A 23,343-nucleotide genomic window follows, 5' to 3' on the forward strand; every position below is an offset into this window, starting at 1 on the left:
ACCGTTTCCGGCCTAGAGCACGATTCTAGTCAATGGCGGTGACGTTAGTCACGTGGCCAAAAACCTGTCTTCCTATTGGTTGAGGCGAACCATGAGCTGAACCAAGCAAAAAAGGCAGAAACAAAATTATGCGAGAGCAAAAAGCAACGAAGAGAACAGAAAGGTAAAAAAATAATATAACGAATGGGCTAGGGGGGGTTCAACTTACGGCGCATGCGCCATTCCCTCTGTCAGCGTCTAGGCGCTTTCTGGCAAGAGCACTGGGGATGAACGCGTTGAATCTATTCACTTCGTCCCTGCATCACAGTTCTTAAAACACTGCGGCTCGCTATCTCACAAATTCGTCTTCTTAACCGTTTATTGTTTCTTTAACAGCTAACGATGATACCACGTCGTCATTTGCGCGCACTCAATGTGAAGGCGCTGTATATCACGTTCTTTTTTCTTTTTTTCTTCTTCCCTGTAATCGAAACATGCCCGAGGTTCTCACAAATATGTCTTTCTAGACTTCTTACTCGTGCTATTCAACGTTTTAAACAACTGAAGGCTATGTTCAAGCAATTTCAGCGGATCACGTGTGTTTTACCCATTCCATTTCAGGGGGCCGGCTTTTCACAACGCTCGATCGCCTCTAACAAAAAAAATAAAGAAGCATAATCTGCAGGCACTAATACCTTCGGAAACAGTTCGTGTATCCCCATATTAGAGTGTACTAGAACCCATATTTCATTACCTTCCGACGTAAGGTCTCTATGCCTTCCGAATACATTTAACCGTGATCTCTGAGGCTATGCAAAACCTGATGCTCGATTGGTTACCCTGCTTAATGAATATAATTTACACATGGGTTTCTCGTCTGTTTTACTGATCCAAGCAAACCACACCATTGACAACTGAAGCTTACAGCGCACGAAAAAACACGGACAAAGAAGGACGTGACACACAGGCGCTCCTTTGCCCGTGTTTTTTCGTGCGCTATAAGCTTCAGTATGACGTACCAACACGCGCAAAATGCCACGTTACCATTGAGAAGTCGTTCAAGCCTTTAGTTCTTTTAGCGACAGTAGCAGGTCGCGAAGGCTGTGTTTTTGGGCACTGCGTGCATCCAAATCATTCATGTTATGACTGCACTTTGCATTTTAGCCCTAGGATAAACTTATGTAGGCAACACTGTAACCCATCGACCCATGGTTGCTAAGGTTATTTTCACGCCGCACAACAAACATGCTCGTTGCCATGCTCATGTCTTTTCTGAACTGTGCTTAGTCCGTTGCACTCGCTTCTTGCTCACATATCCCGCTCGAATTCACATTGCTTAGGTTTTAAGCATGTTTAAAAACACATTTCAGAGTGGGTTTTTGTCGATACTGTACAGCATCGGAAGCAAACCACTTCAAATCTGGGACAAGAAGGTAAAACGCGAGCATGAATCGTGTTGAAAATCAACTCTATCGAGGTTTTTGCAGTGCTTCAGTTGTTTCAGAAACCTTCAACATTCACAGGTTAGAAATGGTCACATCAAAAGGATCACGGACAACGATATCCAGTCCTTCGTGCTCGAAATACTGGGCACAAACGTCAGGTGAGACGTTCGACTCATTACATTTGGTTGTCATCTGCTTCTCAAACTGGACTTGAGTGAGAACTTTGTTTAATTGTTATTTTTGTTGCAATTCTGTGTCTGCACTCTAGCACAACTTTCATCACGTGCCCCGCCGATCCTCGAAAGACGTTGGGCATCCGACTTCCTTTTCTCATCATGATTGTCAAGAATATGAAGAAATATTTCACATTTGAAGTTCAGGTAAGCAGCTAAATTTGTTGCTGTCTTGCGTCATCTTTTCGTTGTTAAACCCTGCACGTATCACAGCAGATGCAGTGAAGGCGGACGGGACACAACACTCGTGCTTTGTCTTCCGGCGCCTCTTTTCGTGCTGTAGTCTTAATGATTGTGCTAGCAGTTCATATTCAGGACTGAAGAACAGTTCCTTATGGTATAATTCGCAGATGCCAATAGGACTACTGTTGACGTAGCGGCTTTCAAGGGGTATAAGCGGAAGCTCAGCAAATAGTTGTCAAAGTTCATAGAATTTGGCTGAGCAAGCGTTGTCCTCGATCAAAGGGAACTTCGCCACCAGCCCCCATCACGTTTTTAACCTGTCCTCCTGTAGCGCCAGAGAGAGAGATCGCGGTTTGAAGTTGGGGAAGACTAATTTCTGCAACCTATGCAAGGAAAACTCCACGAAGTCTACACCATAGCTAGGTCCTTCAGCAGCACCCCTGCGCCCCTATATTAGTAGTCTCGAGTTTCTGACAGAGAGTACATAGTAAATGTAGTAAATGTTGCATTGGCCGGCTTGAACTTCGCTATTGCGGTATATGCCCTGATGTCACAAATTACGAAATCAACTTGCAGGTGTAATTAAGCGTTCCTCACAACTTTCAATGCCAGCATATACTGAAGTCGTTGCTGTAACATCTGGCTGGTCTCATGTGCAAAGAAAGCCTTGGTTTACTTTTCTGACAGCATGCAAATTGCATTATGAACGAATTCCATTCATTGTAGGTGAAGTTACATTTGCCCAGGGGCGTAGGCAGAAATTTTTTCCTGGGGGGGGGGGGTGCACCTCCTTGAACTGAAGTGGGGGCCGGGCAGGCAGATGCAGTCGAGTGTCATTTTGTGCAAAAAAAATTTCAGGGGGGGAGGTTACGGGCCCGGTGTGCCACCCCCTGGCTACGCCACTGCATTTGCCATCTGACAGGGATGTTACAGTAAAGACAAGATAACATGACAAGCTCATTCCAAGTACAGGTTAAGAATCCTAGCAACGATCTTGTTAGATTAACTTCCAACAGCAACATTAGTGCCAGCTTTGCTGGTGGAATCACAGTGCCTTCGACTAACACTTGCAGCAGCAGCAGCCCACAGGCCTTCTTAGCAATCCATTCAGTGCTAATTGACATGTGAAACAACCGATGCTTTTGATGGAGCGTCATTCTCTGCTCCTCACATGGATTGGATATGTACATGTATACAAAAGCATTGATTAGAAGAACAAAGAGATGGAAGTGCAGGACCCATTAATACATTTTAGTGTGAGTGCTTGCAAATTGGATAATCTGTGCATCAAAGCAACGTTAAAGGGCCACTGAACAGGACCTATTGCAAATTTTCATCATGCACGGGAAGTTGCAAGATACTGTGTAAGGAATGTCATCCAGGCATTGGAGCCCAGGCTCAGCCTTTTTTGTTTTCCTCTTACGATTTTGCTTTGCAGGACATTGCAAGAGGTGGTATCGCATGTTCCGCATAGGATGCTGACTGTAGTTGCATGACATGGTGAAATCAGCAGTGCATATTGGGTCAGCACTTGTGCATGTCACTTGAAGTCATTTGAAGCATGGGTCTCCCCCAAGAGGAAGGACGCATGGCCTTATTTGAAATTTAGACTTTATTCGCTAAACAGTCGTTCGATGCTTTGCAGGCAATCCACATGCTGCGCTTGTTTGTTTGTAATGTCCAAACCTGGCAAGGAGCCCTTTAAAGAGGCCCTCTAACACTTTTCGAGCCCTCGTTTTTTTTTTTAATGTAGACTAATAGTTGGAGGTGCCTTTTGCACAGACAGAAACATTGATATAACAATATTTAGTATTTTAATCATGCTAAGACTTCACTACATCACTGCCGACCGCATCAGCGTCAAGTGGCACTCGCCAGAAGCATTTCTGATGAAAGTGACGTTGCCAAGCGCTCAAACTGTAATTGGTTAAGTACAAAAATTGCACATTATTGCTTTACTTCTGCAACATTTTGCTTAAGGTCCATTTTGTATGGTTTGTTGTATTTTTTATATTAACGCAAACATATATGGTTGCTAAAAAAAAAACTGAGACTACAAGACTTGATAGGGGCACTGGCTGCTTTTTAACCCATGGCCTCCTCGTGAAGTTTCGTTTTTTTATGAGCAGTACACTCCTGAATGTTATTCATGAGGTAAACGTGTCTTACCTCGGCGCATTGTTTTTGTCTCCCCTTTTTTCCAAGAGGTGCGGCACAATGTTGTTTGTTACTGTGGTAACAGTGTGAACTGTGTGCTGGATGGGCCAGGCAACCACGGGGCACCAGCTTCCTCTACCCAGGCGTGATTAGTTGCACCGTGTTACATAGTGGGCAAGAGAGTCAGGACACGTGACCCTGCGAAATTTGAGATGAGGGCACTCATATGTTTTGTTGCATTTGGAGTTTTCAGCACTGAATAATTTCACACTGCGTACCTTTTTTATTAGATTTATCTGTATTTATCTGTAGATTGTTTAGTCAACCCAATCCCCCAGTAAAAAAGAGGGGTTTGAAAAGTGTTAAAAGGCCCCTTTAATTCACCTGTGGTGCTTCTAAAGAAACCAACAGACAGTGAAGCTAAGGAAGGTATATAGGACATTATTTGTGGCTTTTAACTGTAGTATAGGAGTCTCCTTGCCAGGCATTTGTTGCGAAGCTCAAACCTGCTGCTGGTGTCCTGTCCATGCGCACAGGATACCTACAGACATTTAGGTGCTGACCCTGACGAAGTTTTAAAGTGTCTCGTAGAAAGGTGTTGGCCAGCCCTTGACCGGTTGTCCCAGTCAGGTGAAGCCTTGGTGATTATAGCCTGAAAGCCAATGGCCCGTCTTCAGTGCCCAGTCATGTGACCGATCTTCTTCGGATTCTCCACTACAACTCTGCGACATGCAGCACTTTTCGCCTTTTCATCATGTTGTGTTGTGGTTCTCCTGAATTGGTTTCCTTCAGAGTTCTATGAATTCCCTACATTTTTTTTTTTCTTTCTACCAAGAGCCCTCGTGCCTGTTTTTTTAGCAATTGTTTCATCTCATGTAGTCTCAGCACTAACTGTATGCTCGCATTTCAATCATCATTGAGGTGAGATATCCAGACAACAGTCTCCTGAGATGCTCAGAAATACCTGCTTGCGCTGAAAGGCATGGTTTCTTGACGGACTGTCGCGACCCACTTTTACAGAATTTGCATCAGTCAATCAACAATAGATAGCTCTATACTCGGTTACAACCTAAGAAAAGAACGTAAGCTCCACCCACAAAACTGCGGCGCGCATGCTCTTCACCTGTGAAAGACAGTTGTGCTAGCTGGTTTCCATTCAAACCGTAAGTACTTTTTCTCAGCTAATGTAAATGCTATGCATATTAAAAGAAGTTCGTCTTTACTACATAAAATATATGTTTGGGTGAGTAGCCATGTCAGAATTCCTGACGAAATTTACCAGGATGTTCTAGTTTCCGATCTAAAACTGTGACATGAATGTGTGTCTGTATGGGAAAATCAACCATCTGAAACACTCAGAAGTGCTTGCCATCGCAAGAATGAGTAAGCACTGTTGGATGTGAGCATTTGTGCAAATTCTCTCTGTAGGAGGGACAGCAATGGTTGTGGGTGAAGATACCATTTTTTCTGAGGTTGTAACCGAGTATAGCTGAGCGTTTAAAGTTTGCTCAGACTTGTGAACATTCCAGATTGGTTTAAGAAAACAAAAAGTTTTTTTAAGATACTTGATAGTCAACTTCTGTATTGCAGTACAGATGCTTGCAAGCCAAAGACATAACGCACACTCCGTGAAGTTCTCAGCAAGGCAGAAGATTACCTTACTAATGCAGTTCGTATGAATAAATGCTAAAGACCAACATTCAGTTGGCATAGACGGGTCAACCATTCTTTCGAAACACTGTTTTCAATTTGTGTGTAGATTGATTGTTATTTAATAAAATGAAATTCATATTAATAATGAAGTCCTCTTTTTAAATTTTGTATTGAAATTTTAGCACCTGCATGCATCAGTGACACCACTATTTCAATGCTGAAAATGTTGAACAGTCCATGAAATGAGATGTACGTCCCGGTCATAGTGGCCAGTAGATGTTTTATATGCTTCACAATGTGCAAATATTTTGGTTAACTTTGTTTTGATAATTGGGAGCCCCAGTCACAGAGAGAAGAGCTTTTAGAGAAAGGTAGGCCTGAGCGATGTGCCTTTGGCCTGCTACTGGACAAGGGGGAAAGAGGCTACATCCATACTTCAGCGCACGTCATGATCTTGAGCACTTTCCTTTCTCGTTTTCTTTGATTGTGCATCTCACTTTAGTGTGATCATGAGTGCGGTGGTGTAATTCTAGAACTGTAGTGCACAGCACGGGCACGTCGCGGCACACTGCGGTGGCCATGTTAACTATGCAGCTCACTAAGCTCAAATCAGCCAATGGCCATATCCATGTGCTTTTCAATATATGACACAGTTCATTTTGAGTATATGGCATCATTTGTCTAGAGAAGAGAGAGCAATTTCTAGCTCACTGAAATTTAACTGTAATTCCATGCCGCTTGCGCTATAATGTTTGGCTCGCATGTTCGCAGGAGCCTTGACAACCAATCGGCAGGATTTTCGGACCATGTTCAAGAAGTATTGCAGCGCCCTTTAGCACCCAATTTAATACACTTCCATTGCATTCTGTTTCCTTCTTGACATGGACTGATGACATTTTTATGTTGAATACCAAAGGAAAATATGTGTTTTGTATGCAGTGTGTTTCACTGTACCCATGCAGGAAGTTTCAGTGCTGTAAGGGAACGAACTCGAGCACACAGCGTTTACATGACAGTGTGACATGCAACAAATCTTTTAATATTGAAAATCGTGTGAGAAACTGCTGTGACAACATGCATGTTCAGGAGGTGTATACCACTCGAATGAAGTGATCACGACTCACACCTTTGGGGCTGTCCAGTGGTGTTCACGTCAGTCATGTTCAGCTAAGTTGCACAGCACTCCAAGGTGTTTTGCAATAGATCTATGAGAAGAGCAACTGAAAGTGTCGATGGCACAGAACGCAGACGCAGGCACAGAACGCAGGAATTGGCTGCAGAGGATGGCATACCAGGAATCTGGCTTTGCTCTCCATCTATTGTAGTTTCAAGAATATTCTATGCCAGTCATAGCATAATGGCAAGCCAGTGCAGGAACTTCTGAGCAGTGTCACCACTTCTCATATTTGCATTTCTTCTGATAACAGTTGTCTGCAATTACAGCAGCTCTGTCTTATTAATAAAAAGTTTCTTTCAGCATGTTACCCACCTGAGACTATGGAGAACAATGGAGTCATGCAATTAGATAGTGGGCAGATTTGTATTTGCTTGGCACCATATGACGGAAGCTATTATCACATTAAACCGTGCCATCTGAAGTCGACACTGTATTTTACTAAAGTGAAAATAGAAGGCACTTAACAGCTGTCGCTGTTCCTCATTGCATGGACAAGACAAGAATTGTGACAGTATGGTATTAACTGCTTGTTTGCGATTGGACCTCTGTGCACAATTTTATTTGCATACTGTTGTGAATTGTATGCATATAGCACACATAAGTGTACTGTCCAAAGACCTTGTTAGGTTGACAACTGCTAGCTATAGAAATGCTACTAGAACATGCATACTTTGTTGCAAGCAGTACTTAGTGGCCCACATGTGTAGTACAAGCTGCATCATAGGTAGTGGGGGCTCTTGTATTTTCAATTACACTCAAACCTCGATATAACAACACGGGTATACGAATTATCGGCTATAACGAATATATAAGAATAGTCTTGTAATAGATGCGTGTTAAAGATAAGCGTTTATAACGATTTTCAGATATAACGAACTTATTTTCGTGGCAGATGTGACTGTTATAATGAGGTTTGAGTGTACTCTTGTAATTGTATTGAAAATACAGTACGTGCCTTTATTGGAGGGCGGATTACCTTGCAAGAAGTACAGCCCTCGGTGTTACACCATGCTAATGCGCACATTATTATCACTACTTGCAGACCATTGTTAAGCATGCACTCTAATAATTCTAAGATCTCTGACTAGTGTGTAGTGGACAGGATGCATTGTATCAAGCACACACTAGGAGCAATGGTATTCTGCCCACCTCACTGGTGATCAAATTGCTGTACTGGTTCTAGCACTGAAGCACATGTGTGCATGCACAATTGAAACTTGCATTAACTTCAAAGAAGGTGCTGACCGAAATACTATACTCTTCACTAGTGTACAAAGAAGTAACTTCAGTGCAGTGAATTGACGTTTGACCAACTTAACAAACATCTATTAAATTTTGTAGGCAGACTATACTGATGATTAACCTTGTGACTGTGCTTTGAGGCCTTGAAGCGGCCTCAACTGAACCTGTGTCTTACCATACAGATCTTGGATGACAAGAATGTTCGTCGGCGCTTCCGAGCAAGCAACTTCCAAAGCACAACGAGGGTAAAGCCCTTTATCTGTACTATGCCAATGCGTTTGGATGAAGGCTGGAACCAAATTCAATTCAACTTGGCCGACTTCACACGCCGCGCCTATGGGACGAGCTATGTGGAAACATTGAGAGTACAGGTAAGCACCCTCTTCTTACAACAAATTGGCACTCGGAGTTTTCAATTGTACATAGTAAATTAGTGCCCTTTCGTACACACTCTCTCTCATGACATGTTTAAATTGTACACTGAAATTTGGTCCTGCATGACATTAAAGCTGCATAACTCCATCTAGCATGCTGGAGTGTGGAGGCACATTAATTATGACCTATATATTAGCTGTGTGATTATTCAGACTGCAGGGGAGCCTCACAACAGTGTCCAGGAGTCTGCACTGGTGTTCTCACCAAGTTTTCTAGGAGTACTATGGCTCTTTCAAGACCATGAGGCATCCTGTTTGTAGAGAGTTGGCCCTTAAAAATTAGCATCAAAGCTAGTGCACGAGATGCAAGCTGCATTTGGTTTCTGCGGTGGGCACACTATTTCTTGAATTTAGCAGGGAGCCCCAATACCTTTCCCAAAAACATGGTGGCACCTGTCGAAGCGACAACACTTGTCAAGGACCAAGCTGGCCCGGTTTCTGATGATGCTATTAATGAATACTGGTATAGGCTATCACGTTCTCCCATCTTGCGCATACAGCAATGTCCGTTGGAAAAATAGCCACTATTTTAAAAATGGGTGCTGAATTGAGAACTTGTAGGCCTAATGTGGCTGGCGACTCATAATTGGATTGCCGTGGCTGATGATGGCGATTCATTTAGGTTCACATAATAACTGATTGCGATTTCCAGGGAATTCATTACCTCTTTTTTTTTTTTAAATATTTTAAACAATTTGTGTACTGAAAGCAAATGTCTGAAGTGGCTTTTAATAATATACTATATCAGCTTCCCTCTAGCTGCTGTAGTGCTGTAAGTGCAAGACACAAATTGTGAACATAAACCCAATGCTGAATCTTGTACCTCTTGTGCAACTCAAAGCCAGCATACACAAAGCACTTTGGGGCCCCAAACATTTGCTGCTCCTATTCTAAACTAATGTGTGGTCACAGGATTGTAGATTACAAAGCAGAACATGTGCACTCACACCGACATTGTTTGCCATAAAATCCAGTCCCATATATGATTTTAGGCTGCGTTAATTTGCTAAAGAAATTCATGGGTTTGCAACGAAACAAAACAGTTCCAGGAGTTTCAAAGGCCTTGGAAACATACCTTTAAACTTCGAGGGTTTTCAAGGATGAAGTTGCATCAATAATGTGTGACTTGGTTTAACCTTAGTTCCAGAAGTATTGTAGTAAAAATATAGGCCATAGCTGTTCATAGAAAGCATTGCATACCAAAAGTAACTCCACTATTTTTATGCATAGTTATGTGGTGCTACAGCTGTGCGATTCTAAGGTAGCTTCCACAGCCTGCAATGTATACTACAATTTCAAGGATTGTGGCTTGCAGAATTAGCTTAATAATAATAATAATTTCTTGCGTTTTGCTTGCCATAACCACTATACGATTATGAGGCACACTGTAGTAGAGGGCTCTGGAAATTTCAACCATCTCTAACATGTATCTACCATATAAGGGTGTTTCAAGAAATGAGTCTGAAAATCCTCTAAAATCAGGGAAATGCGATATAAACTCGCTGCCTTTACAATTGCTACTTCTGTAGTGACAGGCATCTTAAGATGGTTAAAGGCATCATTTGGGACGGTAATTAGGAAAGTTATATTAATTAACTTTTTAATTAATGGAGTTAGGCAGTTATGTCAAATGGGAGAATTGAAGTTCTTTATGCGAACAACCCATCACAGCTTTGAGATAAAGAAAAAGTGACCTCTATTAATTATTGCAGCGTAATGAAATTCAACCAATTTCAAGGGCGAAACCGAAACCGAGCACCGATGAGCGCAACAAGCAGACGACCAGAATGACGTCACTGTTCAAGACGAGTACAGAGGTGTAGTTCTTCAGTGTTCGTTAATGTATGTGCGCCATGCGTGCTATAATAGCAAGCGCAGCCCGCACACCAGCACAACAAAGTCGGTTGATGCTCGATATAACGACGCTCACTCATTCTGGACGTCTCAGAAGAATATGGCAGTTGAGCGCTCCCGCCTTTTGGTTTCGGTTTCGCCGCTGCATTTGGTTCAGTTTCATTACTTTGCAATTATTACTAGAGGCCGCTTCTAAGAAACCTCAAAGCTGCAATGGGTTCTTCGCATGAAGGACTTGAATTCTCCCATTTGACTTAACCTCCTACCTCCACTAATTAAAATGTTAATTAATCTAACTTTCATAATTAGTGTCCCAAATGATGTCCTTAGTTATCTTAAGATGCCTGCGGCTACAAAAGAAGTAACTGTGAAGGCGCCGAACAAATATCGCATCTTCCTGATTTTTTAGTGTTTTCGGACACATTTCTTGAAACACCCTGTATAGACCAATTACCAGACCGCTCCAGCGCCGGCATCTTGGACTGATAACGCTGCAGTTTTGTATCCGTATCAAATAAACGAACAGTGCTACGGAAGACTCGCACGCACGAAAACGCTTGGGCCGGTAGATTCAACGTTTCACGACCATGATCATTTCATATTGAGACATAGAAACTGGCCAAACGATTGCTTATCAGCCCAAGATGGCGGCGTCCCATGAATCGAAAATAAAATCGTGCATACTCATGTAATGGCTGCACCCAGAACTTTGTTAAATTCCCCCAAAAAATGTATTTAGAAATTACCCATATATTAGCTGCACCCTTGATTTTTGAGAAGGTTGGCAGTGTTATCCGTTTGTGTTGCAAGAATTCAGAAGCCTTTTTTTTAGAGCTGTGCGAATAGCAAAATTTTCGGTGTGAAGCGAATTCGAATAATAAAGATTGAGTGCGAATCGAATCGAATAATTTCGAATAATTTTCGAATATTTCTCAAACATTTTTCGAATAATTCGAAGTGAAATTACATAAAAAGTTGCAGAGAATCCCTAAGTATGTTCTTGTGAGATGGCAACATGAAAGTGTTTCTTTTCGCGAGGTTGATGAAGCGCTGGTGGGGTCATATTTCATAGTTGTCTTTCTTATCAGAGTGAGGCAATGTAGAGGCCGAATTGTATTTATGTACATGATTTGGTGCAACCAAAGAGTTGCCGACAACACTTTACACGTCATAGGCAAAGATGCCATTTCCTCAGCCTCTCCTCCCCTTTCAACTTCTGTGGAAGCCCAACTGATGTGGCGGACAAGGGTGTGCTCCCTTCAAGTCCGGAGTTCCAAATCTGCCTCGTAGACATCGATATAACTATCTGAAATTTTGGATGCTAAAAACCTTCGGCGTCCGATATTTTGGACTTCCTGCCCAAATTTCAGGTCCAAACAGCATTAAATGAGCCCCCAACTCTGCCACATCTTTCATCTCCATGTTGGAACCAGCGTTTTCTTGAGTTATTGCGACCGTAGCGGAGCTTGAAAGGCAGCTTTGCCGCAATACAGGGGTGTGATGAGTGAAGCATATTGAAAAAATCTAGGGACTACTTCCAAACGGACGTTGACTGTCTCTTGGCTAAGTTCGACCGTAACGGAGCTTGAAAGGCAGCTTTGCCGCAATACGGGGTGTGATGAGGTGAAGCATATTGAAAATCTGAAGGGGTCACTTTCAACCGGACGTTGACTGCATTTGTCTTTGGGAAGTTCGAATAGTTCGAATAGTAAAATTTCAGTGCGAATCGAATCGAATAGCAAACACTATTCGAAAAATATTCCAAATTTCGAATATTCGCACACCCCTACTTTTTTTTTTTTCGAAACGCCTGACCAAGTAGTTGGAAGTTCGAAATCGATGAAATATGTGTGCGACGGTGGTGCTCCCAAGAAGGTACACTCAGAAAAAGAAATGCACAGAAGTGCACTTTCGAGGCAAGCACAGCATGCTTCCAAACATAGAAGACTCATTTCTGTAACGCGTAACAAAGATGCGGAGCGACAGCTTCATGAGCATGAAAGCGCTCGACACCGCACGAGAGAAAGGCATGCCGGTTAGAGCATTTAAACGAGCAACGGATTGCACTGAAAGAATTTCACTCTGTCGCATTACGACGTGCGAACATCTGCCTCGAAGCGAAAAAAAAAAGTTCTTTTTTCCCTTCTCCCAGTACAAACGAGTACTGCAGTTAAGTAAAGGCAAGTACCACTGGAAATATTTACGAAAAATAAATGTTGTGCTATTTCTCAGTGTAATGGCCGCACCCGTGAGTTTCACCCCAAATGTCGGAAAAAAACCTGCAGGCATTAGACGAGTATATATGGTAAATCTAAGTACACGGGCCTCTCGCATTTCGCATCTATTGAAATGCAACCGCCGTGGCTGGGATCGAACCCACACCCTTCAGATCAGCAGCCAAGCGCAGTAACCACTGCGGCTGCAGAAAAAGTAAGACATTTATGGGTTACTATCTTGCACGGAATTCTGTAATTCACCTATAATTTCTATTATAAGGAGTTGTGTCATAAATTCAGTGGACACATTGGTAAGTGTGGCTGCTTGTCTCGGTGAATTGTTTACAAATAGCCATGCACTTAAAAGGAGGTCCTGTGTAACACACTGCGAAATTTTCATTTCTACTTTTCAGATCCATGCAAACTGCCGTATCCGGCGAGTGTACTTTGCGGACCGCCTCTATTGAAGATGAGCTGCCTGCAGAGTTCAAGCTGTACCTGCCAGTGCAAGCTAGAGCTAAAGTTTGAAGTTCTTTTCAATGACCATTACAGTCACATCCTCATGTACAGCTCTCATTTCACCATTTTTTTTTAAACACATGTACGTTAGTACCTCTTGATCAGTTTTCATAGTGTCAGATTGATTGTTTTGTGTCAGCAAGAAAGCTGCAGTGGGTATTATTACTTCGATTTGTTCCTCTTTAAGTACACCTATAAGGCGCACTTCACCATGTTATTATTGCCCAGAACTTTTCTAAAAACTGTGAATAATAAACATTGCACAAATGAGGGTTTCATCAAAGCATGTGTATGTTCAAAGCCAGCACTCCCACTGTAGACTTACGTGTGAACAAGTTGAAACGCATAAGGCATAGTGGCTATTATCGCAATTCACATACGAGGTAAAAAAAGGTTATAACAGTGTCGTGTTCTCATTATGAATTTCAGCAATATGAACATTTACAACTATTCATTAATTTGGAAATAACTAACTGGCTGCAATCAAACATGAAATGCTAGCAAAGGTGAAAACATTTTAATCCTGGTGTCTGTAATGAATACGAAATATCCAAGGTTACAAAGACATTATGTTGCTCAGTAAGCCTTTTGACTAATCATTTACCATTCGTAACCAACAATGACTTTAGTCATGTGAATAAACTGCTTATCTACTTTAATATATTCCATTGGTGTTTTAATAAGCAATGCTTACATGCTCCTGATGTGAAAACTGTTTTATACTAATTGTGAAAGCAGCTGTTCCTTATTTGAAAGGTGTTCAGTTTTGAAATGGCTATTTGCATACCCCTACTAAATTTATTTTAAATTATTACTACAGTAGAACCCCGCTGTTACGTTCCTCACTGCTGCGTTTTCCCGGCTGTTACGTCGTTTTCCGCCGGTCCCGGCATAGCTCCCATAGGATACAATGTATTGGGAACCCCGCTGTTACGTCGTAACTGTCGGACCGTTCCCGTATGATACGTCGCGAAGTGCGCCCGGAGCCGACCGAGTGACTACCAAAGAGAGCGGCCATGGTGCATTTTCACGCAGCTTGGCCTCGTTTGACCGTAATATCAGCCGCATGAGAGGCACAAGCAACAGAATCTTTCAATTGATGCAAACAAAGCATGGCCTTCGAGATTCAAATTGCAAAGATGGCGTCTATGACGTAACTGCTCGCGAAAGCAAGGCCTTCGAGATTGGCATTTACTATTGACAAAAGCATAGCCTCTGAGATTTGCATTGCACAAACATGGCGTGTATGACGTAATTGTTTGCGAAAGCAAGGCCTTCGAGATTGGCATTCACTTCTGCCATCGCATTGGCGTAGACTCATCATCATCGTTATTTGTCGGAGAACGGGAGGAGTTCGAGCTGGTTGGAGCTCGCATGGTCGTGCGTGCGGTTCGCGGTCGGACTCGCCGCGCCGGTCGTTTGCGTGTGCTTAGTTCTTTCATGCCTACAGCTGTTGGTGTTAAAAAATCACATACGTTGATTACATTTCTGTGGATGAGGCTGTCCTAAGCTCCGCGTTTCTATCCATGACTAGATCGCGGCTGAGCGTGCCAATTTTCGTGCTGCTCGTAAGAATTGAAATAAAATTCTGTACCACTAAATATTTTGCCGTTTTTCCTGTTTTTCGGCTCTTACGTTTCCCGTCTCTTACGTTTATTTCCTACGGTCCCTTCAAAAACGTATCAGCGGGGTTCTACTGTATATGCTACTGAATGAATTGCAGCAGGAATGGTGATGTTGTAAATGGAACAGCCAAAATTCACAGGCCATGATGAGAAGCCATGCAAGTAGTAACGGGGCTTTGGTTGCAGTATCAAAAAAAGCTTTTCCAAACGCGTCCACTTGTACCACAAATGTTTTAAAAGCAACAAAAATATTTACAACACACTACAATTTTTATTTCATTTCAAATTTCATTTTACTGTTGCTTAACAGTGTACAAACACAAAATGAGCCTGTGCATTTCACATTTACATTGCATACCAGGGCCTGCTTAGTCAAAGTCCTATGGTGTATGAGCGACCACATGGATTGTGGAGAGTTCCAACTTCAGGCTCTGACACCAGCCACTCATACCACACTTTGCGTGGAGTCACACAACGCCAGAAGTGCACCTCTACTGTAGCACCCTTGTGCAGACGGACGGGTTCCTGTTAAAAGAAAGACACCATCATTATGGATGTCATCAATAACCTGCACAAAGGTTTTCAAATGTGTCCAATGAAATCAAGCTGTGCACTTGCCTTGTTCACTGGCCCTCTATTTCAGCTTTTTATTTTTATTGAAATAATTGCTGTGCTGATGTTTGTTTTCTTTCACAAATGGCTACACAGTAAAAGCTTGACATACCCAAGTCAGTAAAATGGGCCATTTACTTTACAGTGGACTCTAAGTAAACGGAAATCTCTTAAAGGGGCCCGCAACACTTTTCTAAGTAGCCATGGAATGGCTTCACTAAAGGAGCTTATTTCCTCACAAATTGACCACTGCAAAAATTTTTAGAATCAGTCTAGTACAAGCGGAGTTACAAAGATTTGTTGCATGCTGGAATTGCTTTCACTCGTCCCGACAAAAGCGCTGGAAACTAAGCAGTAAGGGGTGGCACGGGGGAAGAAGGTACGTCACGCGCGCCTAGTGACCTTGAGCACTTCTTCTTTCTTTTTTTTTCAAGCGCCGCGATGCTTTCAGTACGATCGCGTGTGCCCGTGGCAAGTGACAGCCTCCTGCGCGGCCGCAGTAATTACCGAGCGCGCCATGTTCAAATCAGCCAATGGCGTGGAACATGTGTTAGTGATGCAGTGATTCTGAGTCAATAGCATCATTTGTAGAGAGAAGAGGACGCGATTTTTAGCTGACTTTGAAAATTTATTGTAAATCCCAGGCCGCATGCTGCACTATAATGTTTGGCTTGCGTGTTCTCGGGAGCTTCGACCACCGATCGGCAGCGTTTTCTGACTATGCTGAAAAAGTGTTGCAGGGCCCCTTTAAACAGAACTGCTGCTTAAATGGAAAACTGATTCTGATATGATTGGTTTTATACTTGATACTGAAGCCCTGTTCATCTCACAGTAAATGGAACTCGTGTTAAATGGAACACATTGTCCTGGTCCCTTCATGCTCCACTTAATGAGAGTGAATTGTATGTTGAAATTTGACCTTATAGTCAAAGTATAGTCGTTGTAGGGTTCTTTTTACATGGAATAGGCTACATTTTATTCGGGATTTTTTTTTTCCCTTCAAGATCTAGCAGTGCATGTTGGCAGCCATGGCCAGCTGCTGCTGGAAAAGATGCTGCTACGCCTTGCTGGCCATTCTGTCACAATGCATGAGATTATGAAATGTTTGCAAGAACCGTATGTAATAACATTTTAACACTGGCAACCATAGCCAGAGGTGCCACCTTTTGTGCCACAAATTTAAAACTCAAAAAGTAATTGGGAATGATGCAGCAGGTGAAAAATTTTTCAGCATGATATTTTCCAATGCAATGCACAGCATGTGATGTTGTAATTTGCACAATTAAGCATTTTTAATAAATTTTGCAATAGTTATGCAGTGATTCCACTCCTGCGCCAACTGCGCCAAAGTGCGCCAAGTTGTATTTACTGCGCCATCCTGATAATATCGACGTAATTTGCGCCAAACTGCGCCAAAGTCTCGGGTTTGGGGGCGTCTATCACCGGAAATCGCACCGCCGGCGCGTCAGAACATGTGCAGCTCGATCTTGGGGCTGCCAATAAAGTCGCCATCATGGACCAAGAATTATTCCGCTGAATAAATAGCGCTCGCGCGTGCGTTCCGAGTAAGCCACGATGCCATGCATGTGCCGACGCAGCTTCTGTTCTGCAAGTCGGCTCGACAGCAAAACGCGCTATCCGCAGAGGCTCGTGACGTCTAGGCCTATCGGTAGCGAGAAAGTGCGACGGCGATTCATCGGCGGACGTCGTCTGTTCCAGAAATGCTGCTGATAGCTCGTTTCAAGCGTCGCACGGCACGTAAGGAAAGCAATGTTCAGTAATAACTACATGAGTGCCGCTAAAATGTCTGTCACTTCTGTTTCCGGACATCGCGGAATGAAATCTGGGATCGCTCGCAGTAGATATATGGGACAATATCGAATTTCCTTGCTTCGCGTTTATGGAGAGCACGCGAACGGTGGAAACGCGTTGACACTTTTCCTCAGATATACTTTATCCATGGATCTTCATCCAGAACAGCTTTTTCGTAATTCCTTCCACCAGCACGTCCGAGTTTGTAATCACTTTGCGGTAAATACCCCCTAAAAGGCCCTGCCCTTTCGAGCTCACGTGCTAGGGTTCCAATTCGAATTTTTTGCTTGCTTTTTTAAAAATGTCATCTCATTAGTACAATCATATCTCCTGGTCGGAGCAGCCGAAAATGCGCAGCTGTCAGTAGCGGGCCCGTCGCTGACGGCCCACAGTGAAGCGGCTACGCCATGTTACACGTCCGCCCCTCGTTTTCGGGGTCAGTAGCTAACGGTTAAAAAAACTCAGTTTCGCTTAAGAGCGAAGCAATGAATGCGATACCAAAAATTGTATTGTGAAACGAAGTAAGACTAGCAGCTAACTCTTTTCGATCCGATCTCGCGTAACTCAACAAAACGCTGGTTTAAGAGAATATGGCCCCTCCAGGAACCGAAGCGTTTTCTTGCTCTGAGTTCTCTAAACGCGAAGTAAGCGTTGAGAGCACAGCAAGTTTACGAGTCGTCTCCTGATGCCTTGAGATAGCGCGCGCGCAAGCGACTGCGCCCTTCGAAAGATGCGCCCCCCCCCCCCCCTTCCGCTCCCCTGGCGTCCCTTCATGCTCCTTACGAAAGACGGGCGGGGCGTTTCCTCTCTGTTTGATGAGCAGGCCCGCACGCGGGAAGATGTTATCTCATGCGCTGTCCGTGCGGCGGAGACAGACGGCCGGCTAGTTTAATCTCCGCTTCAGCCGCGTTCGTCGCCAGCACTCGCGAGCTTTTACCTGCGGCTAGAATGCGTGGTGGATCTTATTAATTTGGACTTTATACAGAAAATTACGGCAACGGCGACGGCAAAAATCCGCCGAGAGTGTCCATATAATCGCTATTGCAAGGGTCAATGTACGGGGCAGATTTTGCGCCCCCCCCCCCTCTTAGGTGATTATGGGGGGGCGCCCCCCCTGTGCGCACGCCTATGCTCCTGAGATGATTTTTTCCATGAGATTTGCAATGAATCGAAATATTCTATCCTTCAATAAGAGCCCCATAATAATACTCAGGTGCTTGAATGTTAATGTAATAGCTTCTGTATTGCACTCCAGGATGTAAAATTCGCTGCTCCAAAGTGCTCCCAGATGCAAAATTATCTGCTCCAAAGTGCTCCAAGATGAAAATTTTGCTGCTCCAAAGTGCTCCAAAACGGAAATTTTGCTGCTCCAAAAATTGCTCCAAATCAGAAGTCCTCGGTAGCATCACTGGTTATGCCAACTGGCACTGAACCTGCATTGGTGAAAAAAATGCTTTTCAGCATTTTTTCCCAGATGTATATTTCAGACAACTTGCTGTTTTTCCTGACCAGATTTTGCTGCGATGTGCCTTTCTTCAAAGTTCGTCACATGAAGTTCCGGCCTGATGTAACACAGCGGCGAGATTTCCTGCACCCCCAGCGCACTTCATTTCGATATCCTGCATTGGGGCCTTCAATTTTGATGAATATCTCAAATTACGCGTGTTTTGGGGGATTTCTAAAAATGGGTGTGTCAAATTGTCAATTCCTACAGCTTTCCACATAAAAAGCCTAGCGTTAATAAATAATAAGTTAATTAACAGGTTTTTGTTATTTAATCACTTCAATGCAATGTTAGATACAGCAAAGTATTTCTGCTTCGATGTAGAGTTTGCGTGCAAAGATGACAGGTGCCAGACTGCCACAGCAATTTTATGAAAAATCTGTATTATCGAAAAAAAAAAAAACATCCTGTATATACCTGCCAGAAAGGAACATTGTGTGGATACTTCGAACAAGAGAGGAATTAACATCTTATTTTGGCACTACTAGAATGGAGTAAGAGCCGGCCATGTGCCTTTTACCACTGCTTGATTTCAGCCCTTTTATAAGCAGTTATCAGAAGTTTATTGCTTGAAAGGGTGAGGCCCAAGTTTTGCAGAGGGGCACACGTTCCACCTTTGCTCATGGCCTCAAGTTAACTGTGTGACAAGTTTTCACGTGCTTGTTTGCCAGATAACATAGCAGTGTATAAGAACTATTACATTTTTTAGAAAAAGATCAAGTAAACCATGAGTAAATGCTTCATGCCTCACGAATGGTTAAGATCAACATAGAACATTAATTTCTATTCATGCTGACTGCTTTTGTTTCAGGTGTTAGTGGCTTTCTAGACCCTTTTCTTCTAATGTCACAGAGTGTACACTACGATATGTGTGAATGTTTGCACCAATTCCTTCACCCATCTTGCTTACATTCCTTTAAGAATCATGGAAGACCACAATTTTACACGTCACGTCAACTTCACAACTGGATTGCACTGGCTTGCTCCTATGAATCTCTACATTCGCGAGCTCAGAAATTAATCATACATCTTGGCAGAGCATTCAAGTTGCACCGAAAATAGAATGTTGCCTTTAGGCATAGACTGCTACATTACCGAAATTCTACAGCCCGAAACTCAAGTAAACCACAATTGTGTCACCGACATTTTAATGAGAAAATAGGTCTTACCTTGATGGGGAAAATATGGGAAACCAGCTGAACATGCCAGGGGAATGAGAGTTTGGACAGATGCCTGCAGCAGCAAGAGTGGGGAAAAGAATTAGTTCACATGCAATATCGGTTAACCCTGTGTGAGGCACAACCTTCAAACACAAATTTTTTTTTCTTAAAATCAGCAGAACATTTAGAATGACTTAAGAAAATGTTAAGACACTATTTTCAAGAAATTCAGGAGAATAGATTGAGAAAAAAGTGGTACATATGTGTACCACTGTCTTTGTAGCAGGGCTTGAAAAGTGTACATAGGTGTACCGCGGTCCTCAGGTGGTATCAAATGAAAATATTTTTGAAGAGGAACATTATTTACAAATTTAAGGGGGCTGTTTACTTTTAGAATTGTTTCAAGCATTCAATGCACACTGGAACTTGGTATTTGCTGCACAGATAGCTGTTTGCAATTATGGCTAGCACATGCGAAGTTGACCTGTGACAGGTACATCAGCCAACGCAACTTTGCGACTGCAGTAATTAGCTGCACTTAAGCGGACTGCGACTGACGCCGATTTTGGCAATAAAAACTGCGCTACAATAAAAATGAAAATACTGCATGTGCAACTGTACCAGTGCGACAGCAGTCCTATTTATGGCTAACACCACCACCAAAATCAAGCCCGACAATGGTTCGCTGAGGAAAACTCAATAATAAACGCAGCAAAAATCTCATTCTGTGTTGCAAGTGAGTCACTAGGCTCTGTTTAGTAAACGGGTAAAATGGGACACTTTTTCTCACAGGCATGTTGAAGCAATGTTTCAAAGGGCTTATTTAGGCCACTGCAGCAAATAGCGAGCAGTAATCAACGCACGCGCAAAATCTGCTTTGCTGACCGCGCCACATGTTGTAGCAAAGTAAAACTCATAACAGCCTTCTTCAATACCTCGGTAGATTGTACAACCATAGAGTGGCACCAATTTGGCCGTTTTTTATAGTGAGTGTTTGACACGCAGTGAAAAAGCGGTACACATTTGTACCATTGTCCTACAAGGGTTTAAAGAAACTGTACCTCAATGTAGTTGACAAAGTCATGAGGGCCAGTGCAGATTGGACACGGACGAAAAAGAAACGATGACACAGGCGCTGTCTAACAACTGAATGTTTATTGGAAAAACACCAAATTATATAGTATATGGGTAACAAAGATTAAACAACAAAACCGTACAGCCCCCCCAAAGATAACCAGTAATAACCAGTAATAATATCATGCGTAGATCAGAACTGCGCACGTTCCAGAAAAGCCACTTTCTCATCAATCAGACAACAAAAGGGCACTCACGCATGTGTCCTTTTTTATCATTTCGAATGGCTCCGCAATTTCCCAAGTACGCTGGCTCATGTGCCAGTCACCACAACTGTCTTACTCAGCTTAGGTGCGCGGCCGCACTGTCGGCAATGAAGGGCAAGGTGTGAAGGCGGCGCACCCTTCAAAGAGCTAGCATGCTCTCTCAAATGAACGTTGAGACACCTCCCCGTGTGTCCTAAGTAGGAGTTACTACGTGACAAGGGTACGGTGTACAGCGTTCGAAATGATAAAAAAGAAGGACACGTGCATGAGCTGCCCTTCTATTGCTCTGATTGATGACGAAGTGGCTTTCCTGGAACGTGCGCAGTTCTGATCTTCGCGCATGATATTGCTGTGGTTGTTTATCTTGGGGGAAGGGGGGGGGGATACGGTTTTGTTGTTAATCTTCTTACCCGTATTTGGTGGAGTCTTTGGTGTTTTTTCCGATCAACATTCGGTTTTAACAGCACCCGTGTCGTCGTTCCTTTTCTCGTCTGTGTTCTGTTTGCGCTGGCCGTCATGAGTATTTTCCAACTCTGCCAACTCGCTACCCTATTACAGTTGAACAAAGGCATATTTTAAGGCACAGACATGAAAAACAATACACTCTGCGATGAGTGTTCTCAACTAATCCACAAAATTATTCTTACACACCACGTTTAAATGGACAATACTAAAGTGAAACACTACATCAGTACAGGCTGATAAAAATATTCTTTGAGAACACTACTGCAGTTTCATTCCGCAATCATGGCTTCATTATTAGAAAGAAAATGAAGGTCAAACTTAATTTTTTTTAAATTTAGCACCAACCCCACCACCCTAGTGTCAGCTTGATGTAACAAATTTCAAAGCATTTTTTCTGTGTTCACTAAATCAGCTCTAATAAAATTTCCTGATATTTGCCACGTTAATTCTCTGGCCAAGATAGTGTCTTGCTCCACTACAAGCAATTTCATAGCATTACATCAGAAGAACAGAAAAGATGAGAAATAGCTTACTCAGGGTGACATCTTTGTACGCACTGTATCAAAATATCCTGCAACCATGCAAGATACTGGTATTCTTGATTTTAAAGCGCAGAAACTTGTACCGGCTGTTGTCAATTGTTTTGTCTGGAAAGTAAACAAGAAAGATTAAGCTAGTCAGAAATTTTCAATATAGCCAAGTTTCTTTTTTTTTTTATATCTGAATATAAGCAACCACTAAGCTTAGCACATTTAGCAAGATGCACAGTATAAAATTATAATCTGTGAACCAGAAGTATATACAAAATGGAATAAAGAACTAAGTGCTACCAGAAATAAATTAAAAGTAAACGGTAACGAATCTTTGAGTAACATAAAATTCCTAGTTTCTGGCAGCGTAGATATAGAGCAGTCACCATAAAAAATTTAGCATTTGAAAAATGGCTGAAGGCATCATTAAAACTTCACTAGTTTTAGTTCTGAAAATGAAAAACACAAGAAAAGGTGCAATTACCACTGATTGAAAGCGATGTATGATTGAACACAATCCTCAGCCACTCTGATTTGCATTGTTTTCCACTAACTACAGGTTCACACACCCAACTGCATAAAAGGCCCTAAACACCAGACTTTTTTTTTTAATGCTACTTCAAGTAAATACATGCCTCGAGTTCAGAATGCTGTCGCAACCAATTATGCCTAGCACGGCAGCACCACACACTGCGGATGCACCACAAAATAAGAAAACGATCCTGCTCCTCTCTGGGCCTTTCCAGAACCTACGACTACCGTTAGCCTGCTAGTGAGCTCTGTATCTCCATGCATTGGTCGTACGCTCGCACTTTCTCAATTGTTGCTTGTGCACACATGTTGCATGTTTTGGTTCGCACTTGCAATGCCGCATCACTTGCGTTTCAAGTACAATCGTTTTCAAATATACTGATGCTTGGTGGTGCAATTTGGAAGAAAAACATAACACTACTGTACATCAACGGCACTGAACATGCCACATGCTGTTCCCGAGCACGGTGGTCTTGCTAAAAATTGGCAAGATTTTCCTGCCTGACAGAGGATGGAGTCCGGGACGAATTTTTTACAGGAACCACACAGCAACATAGCAGTCTACAACAGAGGTATAGTCACTGTGACCCGGCTATGGTGTCTCCATCAATCTCGCTAACACCGATCACCGCTATCAATATTCTCAACAGCTTCTTTCACTCCATTCCAAAG

General features: G+C 42.8%; 2 protein-coding genes across 2 annotated transcripts in view; one reads left to right on the forward strand and one right to left on the reverse strand.

The window, feature by feature from the left end:
• The first annotated feature begins 1,177 nt into the window (after positions 1-1,177).
• LOC119378805 (cilia- and flagella-associated protein 20-like) lies at positions 1,178-13,193 on the forward strand. Its single transcript, XM_037647832.1, is given in 6 exon segments — positions 1,178-1,412; positions 1,503-1,582; positions 1,693-1,804; positions 8,252-8,440; positions 12,987-13,036; positions 13,038-13,193. Coding segments are annotated over 6 exon segments (579 nt in total). The 5' UTR covers positions 1,178-1,328; the 3' UTR covers positions 13,102-13,193.
• A 1,798-nt stretch (positions 13,194-14,991) lies between these two features.
• Positions 14,992-23,343, reverse strand: part of LOC119378807 (protein arginine N-methyltransferase 5-like) — a gene marked incomplete at its 5' end in the record, with an annotated part of 54,004 nt that continues 45,652 nt past the window's right edge. The window contains 4 exon segments of the mRNA XM_049411824.1: positions 14,992-15,242; positions 19,815-19,878; positions 20,867-20,951; positions 22,189-22,257. Of these exon segments, the coding sequence (XP_049267781.1) occupies positions 15,090-15,242; positions 19,815-19,878; positions 20,867-20,951; positions 22,189-22,257 (371 nt within the window).

The sequence above is a fragment of the Rhipicephalus sanguineus genome, unplaced genomic scaffold (assembly GCF_013339695.2).
Source record: "Rhipicephalus sanguineus isolate Rsan-2018 unplaced genomic scaffold, BIME_Rsan_1.4 Seq989, whole genome shotgun sequence".
NCBI classification, from domain to species: domain Eukaryota; kingdom Metazoa; phylum Arthropoda; class Arachnida; order Ixodida; family Ixodidae; genus Rhipicephalus; species Rhipicephalus sanguineus.